General features: G+C 43.5%; 1 protein-coding gene across 3 annotated transcripts in view; it reads left to right on the top strand.

Annotated features, from left to right (window-relative positions):
• The window catches only part of Gna12 (G protein subunit alpha 12), a 91269-nt gene that overhangs the window by 20030 nt on the left and 48102 nt on the right, over positions 1-23137 (top strand). For all 3 annotated transcript variants that reach the window (XM_063234091.1, XM_063234092.1, XM_063234094.1), the window contains exon 2: positions 20776-20991. In XM_063234091.1, the coding sequence (XP_063090161.1) occupies positions 20776-20991 (216 nt within the window). The remainder of the gene's footprint in view (positions 1-20775; positions 20992-23137) is intronic.

Below are 23137 nucleotides of genomic sequence, written 5' to 3'. Positions count from 1 at the left end.
AGTCCTAGACAGTGCCTCCCAGCCCATCGTCCTGGGCCATGCGCAGGACATGGTCTGATTTCTTGTATACCTGGGCCTGGTGCTGTGCTGGCACATCGCAGGCATTGCAAATATTTGTTGGCCATAAAAATAACTATTTCTAGAAGAAAAAATCAGAGGGAACTCAAAAACTAAATTTTAATATTGACAATCTTATAAACAAAACCCCTGCCATATTTAAGTAACATGATGATCACGGTTCTCTGGTCTGAAATATGATGTAGCCCGGTTAACCCTTGCCAATCTGCTTGCCAAAGGAAGAAAATAGCTTACCTGCTATCATATATTACCGCTCTTTTGCTGAAGTGGAAGGGACAGTGGAGCAGAGAGTTGAAAAAATAGACTAGAGAAATTTCTGTTGTCCTTTGGGAAAATTGTTCAGGGGTGCATTGTCTTGCCTAGGGCCACCCAGTGAGTTGGGAGCTGCAGGCCCGTTTCCATATATAGCGTCATTCATACAGGCTGGGCATTGCACGAGCAGTGGCTAGAAGCCATCCTCTACTGATTAGTCTCTGGAACTTGCAACACATGAGTGTAATTTCTCTGCCATCAGCTGGAGCCAATAACCATTTTCTCACACTGCCTTTTTACTACTGAAGGGAGTGCTCATTGGTTAGTTCCTTCCCATGGTCTTTCTGCAGGGCACCATGATGGGCACCTAGCCACAGAGGGCAGCATGACCTACTATTGAGAAAAGAGGGGGGGTCTTCTCAGGAAATCTAAGCCAGAGTGATTGGATTTCTCAGCTGGCTTTAGAACAATTGTAATGTAAGTGTTGTAATCTAAGTGTTAAGGATATTAATTAGAAAATCACTGATTAGCACCTTTCACTTAGCATTTGAGTAGAAGGGAGTGATGCCTAAACATTTGTGTAGAGTGAAGTTTTGTCCATGTTAATTAGAATGTAGTAATAGTTTATAAGGTCATGAAACAGAGTCCTTCAGTTGACTGAGAGATGGTAACAGATTGGTGAGAACAGACAGGGAAACAAACACCTCTCTGATTGTCATTTTCATACTCTGTGCCACATCACTGGGGAACTGCAAGTTCAACCCCAGCTTGGGCAACTTAGCAAGACCCTATCTCAGAAAGGCCCTGGGTTCAATTCCCTATACTCCCCGCCACTGCTGTAAAAGATGTTTGTAGACCTGTAACTCATATACCATACTACTCATTGATTTCAAGTCTAAAGTTCAGTAGATTTTAGTATATTTACAGTACATTTTAGTATATGGCCATCACTGCAGTCAATTTTAGGGCATTTTTATTACCCCAAAAAGAAACCCTATACCACTGACAGCTCCCCCACCCCAGATGCCTTCTCTGGCCACAGGCAGTGTGCCTTTCTGTCTCTGTTGATTGCTTTTTCTGCACGTTTTGTGTAAGTGGAGTTACACCATATGTGATCTTTTGTGATTGACTCCTTAGCGTGATTCTGTTGAAGTTATTCCACATTGTAGAATGATATCTCTATTCTTTTATCTGGCCCAGTGGTTTTCCATTTTGATATTCCATGTTTTGTTTATCCATTCTGCAGGCAGTGGACATTTGAGTTGTTATTTTATTATAGTACGTGTGCTGCCAAAGTAAGCACTAGATTGCTATTTTATTATGGAGACCAGGCTGTTTGATTGTTGTGCATCTCACTTTTTAGCAAATACACCTCCAGAACTGTTTCAATTTGCTGTTGCTGCTCTGACAAATTCCCACAGACTTAGAGACTTACAGCACAGTTTTATCAGCTCACAGTTTCTTGGGTCAGAAGTGAGTACGGTATGACTGCATCCCTGTCTGGGTCTCAGGAACTTGAAACAAGCTTATCAACTGGGCTGTGCTCCTTTGTGGAGATTCTAGGAAGACCGGGCCTCGAAGTCCATTCAGGTGATGGCAGGTTTTAGTTCCTTATGGTTGAGAACCAATGTCTCCTTCTACTGGCTGTGGTCCAGGGCCTTCCACCTGTCTTGCACATAGTCTCTGCATCTTAGCATTTGAGGTGGTGGGTAGAATCCTGCCACACTTAGAATCTGTTTGACTTCACCCTCCCAGTTTATAAGGATTCATGTAATTGCGTCAGGCCAGGAAACAATCCAGGATAATCTCACTATTTTAAGGTTAACCCATGGGCAATCTTAATTGTTTGTTTTTTGTTTTTGTTTTTGCTTTCAGCACTGGACATTGAATCCAGGGCCTTTACGTTGAACTATATCCTAGCCTTTTTTTAGATCTTAAAACAAGTTCTTACTAAGTTTCCCATATTGGGACTCATAAACTTGTGATCCTACTGCCTCAGCCTCCCAGAATGCTAGTTTTATAGGCATGTGCCACCACTCCTGGCTGTAAATAATGTTCTTGATTACTGACTCCCCTGGAATCTACCAAACCCTGACATTTCCTTTAGATCGTTGCAGTCATTCTATGTTCAGTGAATTAATTTTAATTTACTGCATTGAATGTTAGTGCCATTTGAATTGTTAAGAATAATTTCATGGTGTTCTAGAGCATTTTAAACTAGTAACTCCTGTAGTGTACTTATAGAGACTTAGAAATGAAACTTACCCAAGAAGGAAGGAAGAGGGAGGAAAGCAGGGACTGAAAAAGAAAAGGAAGGGAGGGAGGTAATGTAATAAACATCCCAAGTATGCATTATCCACAATTAATATCACATCCGTAGTTTGTCACATTTATTCTAGATATGTCTTCCCTTCTGTTTGCTTCTGATATTTCTTTTGTACTCCTCCTCCCCACTCCTAGTCCTAGCACCAGACTGCGTAAGCTAGGATTTTGACTTCATCCTCTCCAAGCTCTGTGACCTCAGATGAGTGACTTCATTTATTCATTCCACAGTGCAGAGTGCAGTGATGAAGACAGCAGTGGATCCCTGCTGTCACTGTACTTATGTTCTTGGGATGGGCAGTCTTGGAATGAAGAATAATTTTAAAAATATTAATGTCAGGTGATACGTGACCTCTGGAAAAATAAGGCAGGCCACAGAGGAGTCAACATTGGTTAGAGTGGGGTATAGTTCATGCTGCTTTGGAAGGTGGGCTTCTGGCTCAGTGATGCATGAGCAAAGACATCAGCAATTTTGCCATGCACGATAAGAGTACCCCAGGCAGTGGGGACAGGACTAAGAGCCTAGAATGATGAGCAAGAGGCAGAGAGCCACCCTGAGGCATGGGGAAAGGTGGGCCATGGTGAGGATTTTTATTTAAAGTGGAATATGACAGGAAGCCTTCAAGTGTAGGTAGAGAAACAAAGTAATTTTACTTCTGCTTTTAAAAAGGAGCACTTTGTGCAAAGTGGAGCACATTGATCAGGTGGCTGTGACTTTGTGGGCAAGGGGAGAGAAGGGCCATCTCTGAGCAGACACTGTGCTCCACACTCACCCCTTCTTGTCAGCCAGGTAGGAGCATCGTTTGTGGTAAGTTACTAGAAGGCACCTCAGTTTCCATCACTTCCCTGGCCTCTCAGACTTGTCACCTGGGAACCAGGGATGATGACATTGCTCCTTCATGGTTGCCTTTGAAATAGAGTTAGCACCTGTAGACTTGTGCCTGGCACAGCAAGGGCCATATAACAGCATCGTTATTATTCTTATCATTGCTGCTATCCTTCCCCAACAGCAGCCACCGTCATGAATTTGCTATTTGTTCAACCCATGTTTCTATTCTTTCATTACCTATGTGTGTCCATCAGTATGTGTTTATTTGCCTTTAAGAATTTATACACATGGTATCATTTAGAATATTCTGCTTAGAAACTGAATTGCCCAGCCTCCCCTTTGCATCTCTTCACAGAGGCATGGTGGGCCTGATCTGCTCCTCTAACCTCGTACTTTATGCTGTGATCCAGTCCCTTGCTAATGCACAGCAATGTTAGCTTGTTTGCCATTTTCTCTGCCATGACAGTGCAGCACTGTGTTCTCATCCACGGCCCCCAGTGTGCCCTGTGGCCAGGGTTTCTCTGGAACATGTGCTTAGATGTGGGCCTGCGGGCTGAAGCTGTGGGCAGGCCCACCTCACCAATTGCAGCCAGCACCGCTGCTCCAGGAGTCTCATTAATATGACTGTTCACTCACTTGGGAAACCACATTACTTATTTTAGATTAATGAAAAATTCATCAGGTAGATTATTGGGACTTAGTGATTACACATGCTGCATCAAGGGGGAGAGGAGTGTTGTTTTACTTTGGGATGACAAGATAGGCACTCATGAAGATGACTGTAGTGGAAGAGGAGTTTACACTCACTGAACCCTGAACAGGAGAGACATGACGTTGGTCACCTGGGGAAGAGCCAGGGTAGATAGGTCAGGCGGTAGAGGGAGCAGGGAAGCCATGGGCATGACGACAGAGGCAGAGCAGGATGAACAGGAGACTATGCAGTGGGCACCCTGGGAGTGGGCTGTAGGGTGGGCCCTGGTTTGGAGTGAGTGGGGCAGAGCACCATCACCTTCTGCAGCACACAGGCTGGGTGGAGGAGTGTGGGGTCCATATTGGCTCATCATGAATAGTTTCTCACAGAAGAATCCTTCCTGTTCCTGGGACAGTGTCTCCAGGATTAGCAAGGCCCCAAGATCAAAGCCCTGTAAGAAAGTAGAAAACGTGATGACTATAAAAAGCAATCCAAAGAGAAGCATTCCACTGACCTGGAGCACTGAGAACACAGATTGGTTTCTCCTCCACTCGCTGGACCAGTTTGGGAAGGAGAGCTCCTGGGGGCCCTCAGAAGAACTCAGCTTGGACTCCAGCCCCAGGCACCCTGATTCAAGAGGTCTAGGGTGCAGCCTGGAGCTAGATGATTCTGAAGTGCTGCCAAGGCTGAGAAGTCCTGAGCTGGAGAGACGGGTCTGCCACCTGCTCTGGATTCTAGCAGAGGTGACTCACCTTGAGGGAAGAAGCAAAGCCCGGGAGTCATCATTCTTTTTCTGAAAGACCAGATAATGAAAATTGCAGCCTCTGCAGGCCAAGAGGAAGTATCAAGGATTCTATGTTGGTATTTACGTGACAAGAGAGAAAACAAATTCTTATTGATGAAATTCAAAATGTAAAATGATGATGATAGAGTACAGCTTTTTGTATGCAGGTATCCCACTGAGAAGCATGGTACTTCTTGGGGAGTGGGGATAACATTTCAGTTAATTGGAGTGCCCAGTTAATGCTCTTAACCTTGAAGTCAGTTGTAAATATTCTTTTGTAAAAACATTTCCTAGCTCTTGGGCAAGACAAAAACAGAGGTGCCAGGCGTGATGGTGAATTCCTGTAGTCTTAACACTCAGATGACTGAGAGTTCAGGCCAGCATGAGCTGTATAGTAAGTTCAAGGTCAGTGTGGAATACTTTATTAAGACCTTATCGCAAACCCTCCAGGTGATGGGGTGGGTTTGTCCTGCCTGTCCTATGCTGAACTCGGGTCACAGATCCAGACCCCCTTTACCTTTCTCCCTCTCTCCTTGCTAGTTCTTGGCTGAGGGCTCTATTGGGTAGAGGGAAACTAATTCTGTTCTTTGGTTTTTTTAATTTTTTTTTTTTTTTTTTTTTGTCTTTTTCCTTTTTATCGGTACCGGGGATCAAACCCACAACTGCTGGCTTGCAAGGCAGGCGCTTATGCCACTGAGCTAAATCCCCAGTCCCTTTTGATTTTATGATAGTATAATATAGGCCCACTTAGAAATCTCTGAGGTTTGGTGTTTTTATTTTGAGACCAAATTACTGGCTGTATAACAAAGCTCAGCTTGAAGAAAACAGTCTCAGATGATCTGAGCGGGAAGGTGAAGACGGGCTTCTGTGGATCAACATAAGATATGTCTTAAAGTCTTGACTCCTTTAGATCTAGCATTGTGTGGTAACAGTATATACCAGTGGACTCCTCCAGTGTATCACTGTCTTGACCAACTAGGACTCATCTGGGTGAGCCTTTGTCTTTCATACCTAGATGAACAAATAACCCAAAATGCTGAGCTCACACATGGGCAGTTTCTGAGGCTACTTGGGCAAATTTTCAAAAAAAATTGTTTTTGATAGAATGACATTTCAACATTAAATTTCTCCTGTCGCAAGTTATTTTGTATTATTTTCATACAACACTGAAGGAGAAATCAGAAAAGCCTACATGGATCCTCGGTGCTACCACACACACCCCTGTACTCTCCACTGCCTTGAGAATCTGCTCACTACTTGGGTATTTAGTTTCAAAAATACAAAGCTCTGGACACTTACCCTCAAGGTGCTTCCTGGCTCCCAGACTCCTTCCCTCAGTGGACTGGCTCCCTGCAGAGCAGGCCTGGGCTGGCAACACTAGGTTTGCACAAGGGCCTGGGCCCTGTCAGTTGTTCACTGTGGCCTAGGTGCTTCTCCAGTATGGACACATACTCAGTTTGGGGGTAAACTGAGTTGGATGGAGGGCTGCCTCAGGATAAGACCAATTCCTTGTCATCTGTGTCTCCCAATAGCATGCCTGCTGTTACACACTAGAAGATGGTTGGTGTGTCACAGAAAGTGTAAGAGTTTAGCCAAGCAGGCCAAATTGGCAGCCATTTCAGTGGCTGGGTAGGGGTACAATCCACAGTGGGTTGAGTAAGGCTTGTGGGTGATTTGGGGCTCTTTCCAGAAATGGTGTCAGGTACAAGCTGACACATTTTACAAGACTGTTCTCTACATATACAGGGAGCTTACATCTGGAAAGAGTTGAGATTCTCATTTAGAGTTTCTTCCAGCTCTGCAGTTCTATGAAATCCTGTGCCATGGGGTGAGGGGTGGGGAGGAAATAAAGAAAATAAGGCGTTTTGTGATGGCAACTGTGGTTTTAAATGGGATACACAGGTAAAATCCCCCTGAGAAGGCCTTTTGAGTAAATACTTCATGGGTAAAAAATTTCCTAAAAGTCTTGGTTTGCGACTTTGACTTTGGAGGGAGTTGAGAGAGGTGTTTGTTCTGATGTGTTTAATTATCTCTACTCCAGATCATTGGAATTTTTAAGATAACATTGGTTCATATTGCTAGGGAACTTACCCTATGGAACATGGAGTAGGAATGACTGGTCCTTGGGGTACATTTAAGTCCCACCCTGGGCTGGGCTGGAGTCCACTCAGCTCCCAGACAAGGCATTGCTGTATCAGCCAGGCTTCTCCAGGGCAACAGCCAGGAAGAAGTGTAGAGAACCGAAAGGAGATTTTATGTGAATATTGCCTCTCTGGTCATGGAGGCCAGATGTCCCAGGATCTACATCTGTGAGCTGGAGACTCAGGGAGCCTGGTGCTAAAATTGGCCCAGGGACCCAATGGTGGTGAGCCCAACTAAGGGAGGAAATGTATGAGGTGTCCCAGCTCAGGCAGTAGATGTGAGAGTGGTGAATCCCTCCTTCCTGTATCTTTTGTTCCTGTTAAGGGAACTGAGGCTGCCTACCTACATCAGGGGGCTGTCTGTTCTACTGAGTCTGCCCTGGGACACCCCACAGGCACATGCAGAAACAAGACGCCCATCACGTGATACATGTATAGTCATCTCAATCTGTAGATGGGCTTTTGGAGGCATTGCCTCAGATCCCACACCTCCACACCAGAGAATTCCTATCACCACCTTGCACTGAGCACTACCTTATCTCCCATCTCTGATTTCTTTCATAGACTCCCCCCAAGATATAAGGGTATCATAGTTTGCTTCGCTCAGGTGTCCTTCACTCCAGGGAAGTGATGTTGTTCTACTGGGGAGGACCTGATGGGAGGGAGGCTTCCCTGGACAGTTCTATGTGCCTTACGAAATCTGTACCATGAGTTTGTGTGCATGTGCTTTTTAAAATAAACACATCACCCTGTTGAGAAAAGGCATTGTTTTCCTCCAAACTAGAAATATTTACACTTTTGAAACTTTGTTTCATCCCAAAGCTAGAAAACAGTTTAACTTTGGAGGGGATAAACTGGGACTTGAACTCGGGACCTCATGCTTACCAGGCAGGCTCTGTACCACTGAGCTAAATCCTTAGGCCTCAGTTTAACTTATTACTGGGTTGAAGTAATTACATCCGAAAGGTTGCTGAGTTCTTCTGACTTTATATATGTATTGCCCTTAAGCCCACCAGAACAGCCCCATTACTGTACTATGTTTGCTAGCTTTATTAGTTAGAGGTTGAGGTTTTTCTGTATATTGAGACGGACTCTGAGATTTGATGAACATCTAAGCATTTGTCTGCATTGGTCAGGCACCATCACGGAAAGGGCCTCTGCCTAAGCAGGGGCATAAAGTCACTGCTATCATCAAAGCACCAGGACCTGAAGGCTCTGCCAGGCTCTTAGTAGCTTTAGAAGGAAAAGAAAATAAGCTCAAAACAATACAGACTAAATGGTTTGTCATAATTTTTAGGAAAAGCAAATGACAGTCCATAAGGAAGGAATTCTTTCTTCCTGGAAGACTGAAATTGGTTTTCTCAGAATTAATAACACTGGGACTCATTTGCTCAGTTTTGCTTTTCTGGTGAAGTGGTTCTGGATAGCACTGATGTCCTGGTGCCTTCAGAAACTGGGGTACAATCTCTCAGGGCAGCTTACAGGAGCAGCACCCTCGTGTCTTTACCCAGTGCCTTGTATGCCAAGTAACTGATATCCTTCTGCTTCACATGGAGGAGAACAGCGCCCCTTGCCTGCCCAAACTTCCCTAAGTGGTGGATGCATGTTGAGAAGTGGGCGCTGGTGACCAGTGCAGGCAGCTGACCAGTTTTCTGGGAGCCAGCAGAATCCCCACGAAAGAGCCTGATCTCACAGTGCTTGTCCTGCTGGGGTTAGACCTCATTATCAGACACCACATCTGTGCTTTTGGTCAGCTGGTTGGGCTCTAGGTTATGTTCTGTGCTGGCCATGTGGGCTCTCTGTAGGGCCCACATCATTCTTGTGCATCCTCGTTCCTGCATTATCACCTCACCTCATTCAGTATGTGCAGAGAATACTTAGGTAAATTGATGTTATTCTAGTCTTGTGCAGGTAAGATAGATAGATAGATAGATAGATAGATAGATAGATAGATAGATATAGCCCACCTGTAATCCCAGCTGTCTAGGAAACTGAGCCAGGAGCAACCACAGCAACTTATCAAGACCCTGTGTCCAAAAAAAATTAATGAAAGTTATTTTAGTCATGATGATGTATGAAGTTTATCAGAGTAGCCAGCATAGGGTTACTTATCTATAGTCCCATCCACTCAGGAGGCTGAAGTAGGAGGAACACTGGAACCCAGGAGTTCAAGGCCAGCCTGGGAATATAGTGAGTCTCTGTCTCTTATGAGGGAAAAAGTAAAAAAGAAAGAAAAAAAAGTCAGCTGCAGAGTATGAAGTAGCAGTTATGTTTTCCTGCTCCTTGGAAACCTGTTAGCACTTCTGGTTGTCCCCGGCTCTCTCTGGCAGTCCTGAGGCTCCCCGGTCCTCCTGTAAGTTGGTGTGACAGCAGCTTGCTCACTTTCTGAGCACCAGTGACATGCTCCGGGGACAGGGAAGAGAAGACACTGGTCATAGGCAGAGAGCCAGGTATAGGCAGATGCAGGAAGAATCCAGTACTGCCAGGCATAAAGGCTGGGCCTTCTTCTGGGTCTTAAGCTGCTCCCCTGAACCTGCTGGTATCCAGCTAGGGTTTCTGTAAGCCTGTATTTTCTTTCAAATTCTGATCTTTTGGCATTAGGAAGTAAAATCCCCTTACTGCCTTTTCAAGAAACAGTTATTTCTTTGATTTCCTGGAGACCAAGCCCCCTCTCTGAGGGGACTTAATTCCACATCTCTTTCATTGTCTTGCCAGGACTGCTGACATCCAACTTAGTATTATAATCATCCAGAGCTAAGTTGTTCCTTAGAGTGTGACATGATTATTAGCAGTAATATGACTAATGCTGCTATCATTCTTTACCCATGTGTGGTACCTGAGTGTGTACCTTCCAATCCATATGTTGACGTTTTAACCCAAAGGTGACAGTATTAGAAGACATGGGACTTTTCAGGAAGGGTCTAGGTCGTTCATCACTTCCACCACACAAGGAACCGTGCAGGAGGCACCATGGGTGATCCAGGGCTCAGCACTCAGCAAGTCTGTTTAACCTTGGGTTCCCTACCTCCAGATCTGAGAAATAAGTTTCTGTGGTTTGTAAGTTACTCAGTCTACAGTGTTTTGCGGTAGCAGCCCACACGGATTTAAATATGCAGTGAACCCTGAAAAAGCCAGCTAAATATGCATAGAAAATCCCTGCCTTCCCAGGACGGATCTCTTTCTAGAATCCAACCAATTTCTTCAAGCAAGGAACTGTGCATGTAGAGTATGATTAGGGTGTGATACCGGAGGACAGCCAGCTTCTGTAATGCCACTGAAGGAGGCTCTGCAACTTATTAATCATTAAAGGTACCTACATGCTCTGAAAAGGAATAAAACCCAAATGTGGGGAAATAACATCTCTGTAAATGCCATCAGTCACTTCGCAGTTTTCATATAACCACAACAGTAAACTAAGTTGTCATCTCTCTCGTTGAACTCTTCCTGTCATTGGCTTTTCTCTTTTCTCTTTGACATTCAAAAAGGAGATATTTATAAAAGGAATTTCCAGACTGATTATACAACAAAATGTTTTTCAACTGTGGGATAGACCAGCGTCCATCTATTAAGCTAAATAATGAGCGCCTATGTGGAGGGATGTGTAGCGGGAAATGAAGTGACTAGTGGTGTTTTGATTTGTTTCCTGTCGATCAATGTTGTTACAAGGCAGATCTTGCTAATGTGAATAATATACAGCATCAGTTTCAGCACCCTCACTTCTGTCCTTGTCCCACAGGTGAGGACCCCTTCTCCTCCCCTCGCTGGGTATTTGCTGTGTTTGGCAGAGCCTGAGAACACAGAAGGAAGCAGAACAGAGAGTCCTGTCCACGTGGGGCTTACTTGCCAGGAAGGGCAGAGATAAGAAACAAGAATGAACTATGACGTGTGTCAGCTGAAGAGAAAACGATGCAAGGAAGGCATAGGAGAAGATGGGCCTGGTGTGGGTGGCAGTTGTGACCTGGTACACATCAAAGACAGGCCTTGCTGAAAAGCTGATGTTCACAAGAACACTGAGAAGTGAGCACCATGATGTAGGGGCAGGGGGCTCTACTTGTCAGGAAACAGAAGCCCAAAGAACCTGAAGCAGAGACAAGGAGACAGACGCTGTGTACAACAGCCACTGGCCAAGTGGAAGGAATGGAGTAGGGAGGGGCAGGACAGATCACAGAACCTTCTGGGCCTTTAGGAGGCCTGGACTTGTGCTGTGAGTGAGGAGGGGTCCAGTAGGCATTTAAGGGAAGTGACTTGGTTTAAGAGGCTGGCCTGCCAGCTGGTGTTGAGAATAGACTGGCAGAGGCAAGTGTACATACACATAAGGAGACCAATTAGAAGGCTTGCAGTATCTTGGCGGAAAGATGGTGGTGGCTGAGCCAAAGCAACAATGTGGGAGTGGTAGGATGTAGATACCAGCATTGCTGCTGGGCAGACAGGACAGGGCAGGTAGGATACATCACCCCTGGGAGAGGCCCTGGGGGAACATGAGCCTCCTCTGTCCAGGGCAGGCCACAACCCCTGACTCCAGGCCTTCAGGGTGGCTGACTCAGAGTGCTGGACACTGTCTTGCTGCTGCCGGGAGCAAGCCCCCAGGGAAAGGCACATGGGCTCACTTGCCCTGTGCCTTTGTCAATCCACAGAGGCTTCTGAGGGAACTTCTCCAAAGACACAGCGAGGGCAGGGCCCTGGACTGCCGGATCCAGCTCCACCTAAGCCAGGTTAACCACTGACCTGGACTGCTGTGTGCAGTATTGGAAGTCAAAGTACACAATGGTCACTCTATTTAAGGAAGGAAATGGGGTACGAGTGAGGAGAAAATATATTGACAGGTTCCTGAAATAGATACTGAAAATTGCAGAGACTAGCTCTTTGCTTTTTTGTAAATGCTAATTAAGTGTAATTTAGATTTAGCTATCTAAACTATTACCTGCCCAGCCCATGGGGACAGATGCCTGAGGAATAGGGATTTTGCCCTAGTAGTGGAATGAAGGGAACAGCCAGGTGCTTTCATCTAATCCTTTACCATAGCCTTTACACAGGCAAAGGAATGGCTTGTCATATTCCTAAGAAGTTCCTCCCACCCCTTATGCAGTACTAGAATTGAGTCCAGGGTCTGAACTATACTCTCAGTCCTTTTTAAAATCATTTTGAGAGAGGGTCTCACTAAGTTGCCTGCGCTGTCCTCAAATTTAGGATCCTCCTGCCTCTGCCTCCTGAGTCTCTGGGATTAGAAGTCACATATACACACAGACACAGCCATGGATGGCCCTAGTGCTAAGGTTTGGTTTGGTTTTTAAAACTTTAGTAGCTGCTCTCTCCTGTGCCTCTATGCCTGAGACTTGCCCCTTAATTGAAATGTCTCAGTGTGACAGTTGGATGGTAGTCTGCATAATGCTGATACTTCATTTATTGACATGTCTGAGTGCAAGTTTGGTGCTGTTTATGTTAACCATTGAGTTTATTTTGTGCAATAGTAATCTTATCTTCTTTAAATTTTTCTCCAGTTGGTCTTGTCAGCTTCAGAATTTCTACCAGATAGGTTTGTGTGTGTGAATGTACGGTTGGCCTGGTTGGTCTTGGTCGTTGATCGGTTGGTTTGTTTTACAGTGCTGGGGCTGGAACCAAGACCTCAAGCATGTTAGGCAGTGGTCTGCGCAAACCACACCCCAGTCCCCCATGTTCACAGTTCAAGAAAAGGAACAGATTGCTAAGCAAGCTGGTTTATCACTCTGGCAGTTTCCTCTATTTTAATGCATCATTATTTTAAAGGAATTTCTGTTCAGATAGATAGTGCTTCATGTTAACTCTCCCGCCAAATTCAAGGCACTCCTAATTTTGAAACTTCAAAGACCTTAGGCTAAATGTTTTAAATTATTCTTTGCCTTGATATGAAAAGTTTTATTAGAAGTGTTGTCTGAACTTATTTCTGGAATTGGAAACAAGAGACTTTAGACCTGTGAAATTAAGCATTTGGAACTAAATAGTTACTTTATTATTTTACCTGTTACCTGTTGTTTCTGGGTTGGTTGGTTGTTTTTATTTTGGGTTATTGAAGTACATTTGCTAAACTTAACTACATTTTCATTTCAATTAGCATGATTACTCTGAGCTCCAATTTGAGGATGTGACTGCCTGGATGTTATTGGAGGACAAGTTTAGTGAAGTGAACGGATCAGTTAAAACAATTTAAGGGAAGCTAAGGAAAATGAAAAGTATGTGCATACTTTTGATGCAACAAGTCCATAATTTAGCTTCTGTTAATTTATCACAAGAAGAAGGTATGTGCAGATGCAGTGCATCTGACCAAGGAAGTCTTTGCATGATTGTTTGTACTTTCCATTTGGTGGAAATGGCTCTTATGTTTAAAGGAGGGGGATTTGTATAACTACTGCATGGCACACATGTTGGCCTACTGTAAAGCAGTTTGAAATGTTTGGTGACTTGGGACAGTGGTGGTAATATATTGCTCTAAATATTCTTCAAGGATTATAAAATGTTTTTGTGTGTTCACACAGGCAAAAACAGTTTCTGTGCAGAATGTGCACATACCATGTACATCTCAAGATGTTAAGAAGTTATTTCTTCTTTTTTTTGTTTTGTTTTGTTTTTTTGTACCAGGGATCAAACTCATGACCTTGTGCTTGCCAGTCAGGCGCTTATACCACTGAGCTAAATCCCCGGCCCCTAATAAGTTATTTCTAAGCATCAGTGTTTTAGTGGTTTAATTTTCTTTTTTTATGCATTTCTATATTTCCTTTACTTTCTGCACTAAAAATATATCATTTGTGTAATTTGAAAGACACAGTTTCCATTTTCAGGAATGTTACCATGGAGCAGTGCTGCCTAATAAAAAATGTTGACCATGAAAATGTTAATGTGTACACTTTATAACATGTTCTTGCCGGCTTAAACATGCACGGTACATGCATGGCTATCCGATCAAGCAGCTTGAACCACCAGTGGCTAGCTATTTAACATCATACAGTGAAATTCAAATCATAGCCACCTGGCAGTGAGAGATACAAATTACAGTATTGTGAATATGCTTTCTATTTGCCACATCAAGAGGAAACAGATAAAAATTGATTTTAATAATGTATTTTGCTTAACTCAGAATATGAAAAATATTGTAATTCCAACACGTAATCATATTAGCAGAGAGATGCTTCATTTATTTTTCATGCTGTCATTTGAAACCCAGTATGTATCTGTACTGCATCACAGTTCAGACCCTCAGGCTTCCACCGGTCACAGTTGTTAGGACAGAGTTGCCATGGGTTGTCCTAAGTCTGTGTTACTGAATACAGTGGAGATGAAGGTCATTTCCTAAGGTTTGGAGAGTACACTGAAGCTGTGTATGTCCCCTGGAATGTATTCTGCTTTAGCCAGCCTTACAGCATATCCCATACTTTAGATTTTAATTACTATCTTGTAAAAACTAGTCTGGGGAATACTGGAAATGTTGGGTCAGCCAAGGTCAACTTGGCTCTGGTTCGAGTCTGGAACCTGCTGGTGGCTGTATGAGAGCAGGAGGCCAGCAGGACACTTTCTGCTTTTTGCCTCTCTCTGTTCCCTCATCCTCAGATGTACCCACCACAGCATAGAATATAGCTTTTAGAAATTCTAGCTTGAAACCACTGAATCACACTTTGTAGCTGTATGGCCTTGAGTTTCAGTTTTCTCACCTATAAAATGAGTATAATGCGTTCTCATAGAGTTGTAAAGAGACAACAAACCAATAGATTTTCTGCAGGTTACACAGTGTGATTCCCCATGGCAGATTACTAGGTGTCACAAATGTTCTGAATCTCTACAGCTTTCTGAAGCAGCTTTTTTGTTGTCAGACTACCATGAATTTATATCTGTATCTGCTTGTGAATTTGGCATTTCTATCAGTATTGAAAGGCTTGATGGGAAAGCTTTTCAGTCACTTTTTATCCCTGGGCACGTATTTACTACGTTTGGCCCAGGCCTCAAGCTTGGCCGGGTCTGCATAAATCAGCAGGCTGTCTCTCCACAGAGAGCATAGACTGATCATCTGTACCTTCAGTGGCGGAGAGGGTGTGGTGGCACTGTGTGGTGGCCTCACCTTTAGCCCATCATGACCTTAACATCGGGAACATAATTGGGTTCTTTCAAAACCGGCCTGTACTACTGCCCATAATATTTCACAATTTTCCACACCTCTTTGCACAGCTCCTTTCCACTTTGTTGTCAGTTTATCACAAAACCCAGCTCATTGGGTTAGGGCTTTTAACTCGGAGCCAGTTCTGCTAGATTTGAAGCAAGAAGCAAGAGAAAGGGCCAGGCTCAAAGCAGGCTCAACTATGAGAGTCTGACCTAGTAGCTGTCAGGCTTCTCTCCACAGAAAAAGTCACATTTTTATGGTTGGAAGCCAGTGTGTTCCTGCGTGAAAACACACACACATACCTGTTCATCCAGATTTAGTTCTTCATATATATATATATATATATATATATATATATATTCCTTAAAAATTCTATGCAACAAATACCTATACTACTTATAATATATTTAGGCATTTAGAATTATATTTCATTTTTTTAAAAATACCTACTAGATTATTTCACATTGTGTTCCTGGCTAGAATCTAAAAACACTGCATTGGCACATTAAGCTGTATTACCCATCTTTGCAGGCTCCCCCCACCACTACCTTTAAGTGATTTTTAGTATTTATTCTCAGATTTCTCTAGTTATTTGGGTACTTTACAAAATGGTTTCCTTTTCCTCCATCCCATACCAACGTTTGTCTGTTTCTTATTTTTCTTTATTTTTTTCCTATGAAATATTTAAAGGCTCATAGCCTGACACCTGGAAGAACAAAAGAGAAGAAAACATAGTCAGCATGGGCTCCAGGAGGCAGCCCCAGAAGTCTCCAGCTCTCAGGTTCTGAAACACAGCAAGGCTTTCCCACATTCCAGCTCTGAAGAGCTGAGGAAATCTGAGCTGGTGTTGAATTCCTTTTTCTTTTTTTCCTTTGAGTCTCAGAAAAACCTTTCTTAGGCATCCCAAAAAAGATAATGGCCACAACTTATTTCTTGTGTCCACTTCCTAAACCCAGCGTGTTTCCCATGGTTCCATTGATTTCCTTAAATGTTTCCCTCTGTCCCATTAGTTTGTCAAACACTCACCCATGTAAGAGTCACCTTCCCAACTGCCCTCCTCCAGACCGCTGCTCCCAGGTCTACGTGGCTGCTACAATAGGTGCACTTGATTCTGCCTTTCAGCCTCTTGTTGATTCGAGAAGGGAAGGAATTGGTGTCCTTCTATGGCCATCCTACCTTGGAAGACTTCTTTCGCTTGCACCCTGTGTTAGTCACCCCTCAGATACAGCAAACTCTAACCTTGTTAAAGGTCCAAACGTTGTTTGACCTGATTCTTCAGGAGAAGTTCAGATTTCTTAGCATACCTCACTCCGTCTTTAACTAGCTTCTTTCACCAGCAGTGACATTTCTGGGCTTCTCTACCATTGTTCTGACCTTCAGTTGTGGCCTCTCTCGAGTCCGTAGCTGCTACGCCTATGGCATATCTGCTGTGTTCTGTCCCACCGCGGAGAACTACTTACCCACCTCTTGGATTTTCTTCCTGTTAGCTGGTACTTCCTTTTGCCCCTAGGCAGGGCTTTGGTGTCATTGTTGGTAAAACTCTGTGGGTGGCTTCCCTAGTGAAATAGTATGTATGCCAGTTCTGTACAACAATGTGTTTGTCTCAGAAAGCATCCATGAAGAGTTATGGAGGGCACAGGAGACTAGGAACCCATCCAGCTTTCCACTGTGACTGTTGGGGTCTTGGGGACAGGTTTGTGTGCCTCCCCTTGCTTTCTCACTCTGAACTTTAGACCAGAAAATACCCTGCACTTCAAGTCCAAAGAGAAACTAAGAGGATACTGTCTGTCTTTGCTTGCTGGATTCATTAACTTAAAGAAATGTATCCTGTTTACATTTCTGGCAGCATTTCTTTGATTTGGGTGGTGGCCAAAGGCAAACAACCCAGCTGAGTGGGTTTTTAAAAAACAGCCTTCCAAATACACAAGCGTTGTCTGAGTGCACATTCAAAACCAGAAAGTGTCTTCAATCTAATTGTTTCATGCTGTAGGAAAGCTAATCCTATTTACTAGCATTTATGGCTAACTTAGCTTTAGTATTTACTATGGAAAGATTTTAGTGAGGAATGACTGTTTTAAAAAGATTTGGTTTGATCAGGGGCTAAACTAGCAAAATCTATTTGGAAATAAGATAACAAAATTTGCAGTTTTTGGTTCTCATCCAGTAAAACCAAAAACTCCCCAAATCTACATCCCCAGCAGACAGGGATCTAGTCCTTAACTCCAAGTTTGAATTGTGGGATTCAATAAATCATCTTTTAAAAGCTCCTTAAGCAGTTTAAAGTGTTACATTGTGTTGAGATGAAGTCATCAAACTGCTTGAGACTGTAACTGTTTATATTTGCACAACTGAATAAAATGTATGGTTATCAAAAAATTAAGTCTTTTGCAACATTGCTAGTAAGGCTATGTCAGTTGTCTTCGGGCCATTTTTTTTTCCCTTTTAGGTGTATATGAGATTCAGATTCTTCTTGGGTTTCATGTTTTTGGGAAATTGGCCTTTTATTAGAAAAGACAGGGCAAGATGTCTTATTATAGTATACCTTTTATACTAGTATTTTACTTTCAAACTGTGGCAACTCTCAGTTATGTGGAAGTAAACAGTGTTGCCAGTGACCTTAAACTGCAGAATGAATTCGTATCACTCTCTTAAAAAAGAAGAAAAATGGGCTTGGAACTTCAGCAGATGTCACAAAGTAGAAAACTTCTATGGAGCTTAACTTTAGATTTCCAGAACAAAATTGGCACGGAGCAGTTTTTGACTTGAATAATTTAAATGGACAAATGAGGGGGAAAAAAAAAACTTATTTTTTTTCTTGCAAATGGAGAGAAGATATTAACTATGGGCTCTTGTTAGCTGTTGTAATTCAAAGTTGATCTCAATTTTGCCAGCTGCCTTGGATTTTGGAAAAGAGCATAAGAAATCTTTTCCTTGTGGCTGGGGCAGTGAGTTGGGGCTGCTGGTTGTGGTGTGCAGAGTCAAGGCCAGCTGCCTTTGGGTAGGCTAACTTTGTGATGTGAGCATTCATGTGTGTGTGTTGTAAGCCAAACTTTGTTTACCCCCACTCACTGGGAAAGGCATGGTTTGTGCATTGTTGGAAACTGTCTTGTTAAATGACCTTCAGGTTTCTGACTCTGATTTGGCCCCCTGCCTTTGTCTCTGATAAACAAAAATTGTACTCCTGAGGGGTTGAGGATTTCACTAGGGTGAGGTTAGAGTCCTTCTAAAGCTAAACTCTTTAGTGTTTAAACATGGCACCTGAAAAGGTATCTTGTGGGTCAGATGCAATTTACTATACTGAGTTGTAGGGCTAGCAGGCAGATCGGTTACCTGGAGAAGGCAGACCTGCTTGCCACCCAGCCAGGTGGTTTCCTTCCCCTAACATTCTTATTTAGGCTGTTTATCCCCTTGATGTCAGGTGGAGGCTGAAGTCCTGCCCATCTCCCTCACCGCGCCTGGGCCTGTACACCTAGATGACAAGGACCCTTCTGATGGGCACAAAAAGGCCAAAACTCTTTGCCAGAGACCTCCACACACATCGGTTACCTTCTGTAAATTCCGCTAATCTTTGTTTTACATAATGTGGAAAATAGGAATCATCTTTGTTTCCTTACGTCCTCAAATCTTTGGCTTTTCATTCTTTGAGAAGACAGGAGATTGTGGTGAAGTTCAAGACAGTGGGAGATGGGAAGATGCAGCAGTCAGTGTGGGAGCAGGGAGGGAGGGGCATGGAGGACTGATGGGATCGTTATCCTCTGCAGGCTCTGACCCACCGATCCTTTCATTTACACAAGTGCACACTGGCAAAAACTCGGCTGGATCTTGCTAAGCCTCACCTTTTCCGACGGTTTCTTTTCCTTTGACATCTAATAACCCTCCATTTCCATGCTATGTAGTTGGAACATGTGTTGCCATGATTACTAGGTAACTTTTTAAAAACTTTTTATTTTGAAATAATTATAGGTTCATAGGAAGTTGCAAAGATAGCATGGAGAGGGATCACCCAGTTTTTCCCGTTGTTATGATATGCATAATTGCAGTACAATATCAAAGCCAGGAAATGACATTGGTACAGTGCATGTGGTGGGACTGTCCTTGTCTTGTCTTGTACTTTTATATAATCATCACAATTAAGGCCACAGACATCTCATGCTGCCTCTTTCAATCAGTCCCACTCCTTCCCATCACTAACCCCTAGCAACTACTGACCTACTGTCCATCTCTATAATATTGTCATTTTTTGTAAGCAGAACCATTGAGGTTGATTTCTTTCAGTTAGCCTAATGTCCTCCAGGTCTGTCCAGATTGCTACATGTCAGTAGTTCGTTTTTGTGTTTTTTTTTTTTTTATAACTACTGAGCTACACCCCCAGCCTCGTCCACTCATTGTATTGCTAAATAGGATTCCATGGTATGAGTGAGTATTCTACAGTTTATTCCCCAATCTGGGGCTCTGTGCATCTAGCTATTGTAGACATTGCTAGAGAGGTTTCGTATGGACTTGATTTTCATTTCTTTGGGATATACTCCTAGGAGTGAAGTTGCCTGATTGTATGATGAATGTGCATTTAGCTCTGCACAAGAGTCCACCACTGCCAGTGCTATGTGAGAGCCGCAGCTTCCCTGTATCCTCATTGCCTCTCGGTGGTGCCGTGGTCTTTTATTCCAGTGCGTGTGACGATCCTTCACCTGCTGGTTTGCTGTTTGTGTGTGTCTTCCAGTGACATTCTCAGCATGTCTTTGGCCCTTTCCCTAACTGGATTGCTTGTTTTTTGTAACTGTTGAATTTAGAGTGTTCTTTATACATTCAATACATGAGTCCTTTGTCAGATATATGTCTAGCAGACCTGCTTGCTACTCAGAGAGGGAGTTTCTGTGCCCTAACCCTGTTATTTGGGCAGTTTCTATATCCCTTTAACCTGCCTGTGAGGTTAGGAAAGAGCAGAGAATGCCAACTTTATTTTTAACAATGAAAAAAGAAACAAAAGAAAGGAAAATGGTTTCTCATAGCTACAAACAGTGGTAGCATTAGGCTGAAGACAGGCTGTCATGCCTTGTGGGCTGGCTCGGCTCCTGTCCTAGTTTGTCTGATCCTGTCTTGTGGCTACATCAGCCTGTGTACACATTTCCCCACAAGTTTTAAGTGAGGGGACAGTCAGCAGTCTCCTTCTAGGAGCTGTGAGGTTCAGGGGTGACGGCACAAACAGTACTAGTTGTTCTCAGACCATTGTCTTTTTTACAGTGTAGCTCATTTTTCAGTGAAATTTGCTGTGTTGCGCTACCCCCCACACACACACACACACCTCAGCTAGCCTCTTTCCGGTGCTTTTTTATATAAACGGAGGGGAAAGGCAGCGTGCACATGCATGTGTGTATTTCCATAAGGTCGTGGCCCTAGGTTCAGGCATTCATGCTATGACAAAACAAACCATGAGATGACTTCTGGTTGCAAACTTGACAGCTTGTGAGTACTGTTGACAGCCTGTGCCTGCATGGAGGTTCTTGTTCATGAGTTAGTCTCAGAGCACAATTAAATCTTTTTTCCCTTATTTTCCAGGGCTCAAGGGTGCTTGTTGATGCACGAGACAAGCTTGGCATTCCTTGGCAGCACTCTGAAAATGAAAAGCATGGGATGTTCCTGATGGCCTTCGAGAATAAAGCGGGGCTTCCTGTGGAACCCGCCACCTTCCAACTCTATGTGCCAGCTCTAAGTGCGCTCTGGGGGGACTCTGGCATCCGGGAGGCTTTCAGCCGAAGGAGCGAGTTCCAGCTGGTGAGTGAACCTCCTGATTTACCACTTTCTTTCTTTTTTCTTTCTTTTTTTTTTTGTTTTTTGAGACAGGCTGTAAGTTGCCCAGGATGGGCTCGAGCTTACCATCCTCTTTCCTCTATCTCCCAGAGTGCTGAGATTATAAATGTGCATCCATGCCTAGCTTACGTGATTATTTTGTCCGTTAGTAGAATTTCCTTAAAAACTGTAAAACCATAAGCAAGCTGTACATCACCAGGTGTGGTGGAACATGCCTGTAATCTCAGCACTCGGAAGGCTGAGGCAGGAGGATCACCATGAATTTGAGATCAACCTAAGCTACATAGTAAGTTAAAGGACACCTTAAACCTGTAGTTTTAAGACCCTGTCTCAAAAAAAAAAATTTTTTTTTTAATGGATCCTAACATTCAGGAACAAAAACACATGGGGAAGCCAGTTGAACTATTTGAATGGTTCAAGAGGGAGATCAATTTACTCAGGTTAAATGCTTTGTTCAAAGAAGAAAAAACTTTAAAATACAGAACACTGGTGCTGCTGGGGATCTTCTCCATAGTAGGAAATCAGTGTCCCCTGCACACAGTTCTCCACCTGGGGTGTGTGGGTGCCACAGATCCTGAGCGTTTCCAGGTCTGCAAGTTGTAGAAAAGCTAGTCGTTTTAGTCACCTAGACTGTGTTGGCGTATGCATCTATAATCAGAAAGTGTGAGGTGTGTGCCTGTTTGCCTTCTGGTTTTGCCTAACTACCTTGCAGTGTTGACAGTGTGCTGATCTTCTGTTACCAGAGCAGGCGGGCATGGCTAACCCTGATGCACACCCCATGTGCCTGGGCTCCAGAAATGCTGCTGGTCTCTTCGTGTCTTTACCCTGAGTGACCGAATCCCAAGTTTCACATCATTTGTCCTTGACTTTCTTTTATGGTTTTGCTGTAACATATATGTATTTTTAAGCAATAGAGCCATGAGTTTGATAGATTTTCAAACTTTAAATGAATGGATTCTTCCTATAGCTAGTCTTCTGGAATTGCCTTTATTACTCAGCAATACGAAATTTACTCACATGTTTTTCCATTTCCCTGCTGCCTAATGTTCCATCATGTGAATACACTGGGGCTAGCCCTCTCCCATTGGCACACTTCTCAATTGTTTCCCACTGTGCTGTTGCAGACAAATTCCTGTGATCTTTCTTATCTTCTCCAGATCCACTCACTCAAAGGTTCCTCTAGGAGGATCGCCAGTTTATGGGTGTGTTTACCTCCAAATAGACACAATATCACCAATTTCCAAAAATGGCTATAGCAGTTGTGCCTCCACCTGTATAAGAAAATTTCTTTCTTTTTAGGGGGTCAGGAAGAGTATATACCAGGAATCAGATTCAGGACCTCATACTTACCAGGTAGACACTGCACCACTAAACTAAAGCCCCAGCCCCAGGAATTTCAGCAGTTCCACATACAGACCAGGCCAATATTTAATGTTAACAGACTTTAAATTTTTAATTATATCTCATTATGGTTTCATGGAAATTGCCCTGAATTTACTAGCTCTGGCTCTTTGGTTTCTCTTCTGGGATGCCTGTTGTGTCTTTTACTTTTTTTTTTTCCTCCTAAGTAGTTTTATTTTCTTGTTTACCCATGAGGCTCTGAGAGAGTCTGCTAACCATCCTTCCAGTTCAGTTTCCATGTGAGCTTCAGCTCATTCCCACAATGCTAACATTTTACCCACCTAAGTACAGTAATCAAAATAAGGAAATTACGGGTACAGTACAATTAATCTACAGATTTTATTGAAACTTAACCTGTTTTTCCTCTAATGTCCCTCTTGTGCCCAGGGATCAGCCCTAAACTCCCTTTTGTGGTGAGTTGTCTGTCCCATTGGTCTCTTTTGATTTGTGACAGCTACTTGGTCTCTGTCTCTCATGACCTGAACACCTAGAGTCCACTGGCCAGTTACTTTGCAGAAGTCCTTGTCTGGGTCTTTCCCATCACTAGAGTGGGGTTTCTCATCACTAGAGTGAGGCAATGGATTATTTGGCCAGAAAACACTGAAGTGACACTATCCCAAGCCCAGAACATCCTGCCAGGTGTTACATGATGTGGACAGGTCCAGTTACAGTGCTATGAACCTGGGTTGTTTGGTCAAGGAAGTGCCTG

Source organism: Cavia porcellus, unplaced genomic scaffold (genome assembly GCF_034190915.1).
Source record: "Cavia porcellus strain 051 isolate PalLab524CR breed Dunkin Hartley unplaced genomic scaffold, mCavPor4.1 scaffold_23, whole genome shotgun sequence".
NCBI classification, from domain to species: domain Eukaryota; kingdom Metazoa; phylum Chordata; class Mammalia; order Rodentia; family Caviidae; genus Cavia; species Cavia porcellus.
Note: the sequence above shows the minus strand (reverse complement) of the source record. Positions and strands in the feature narration are given on the sequence as shown.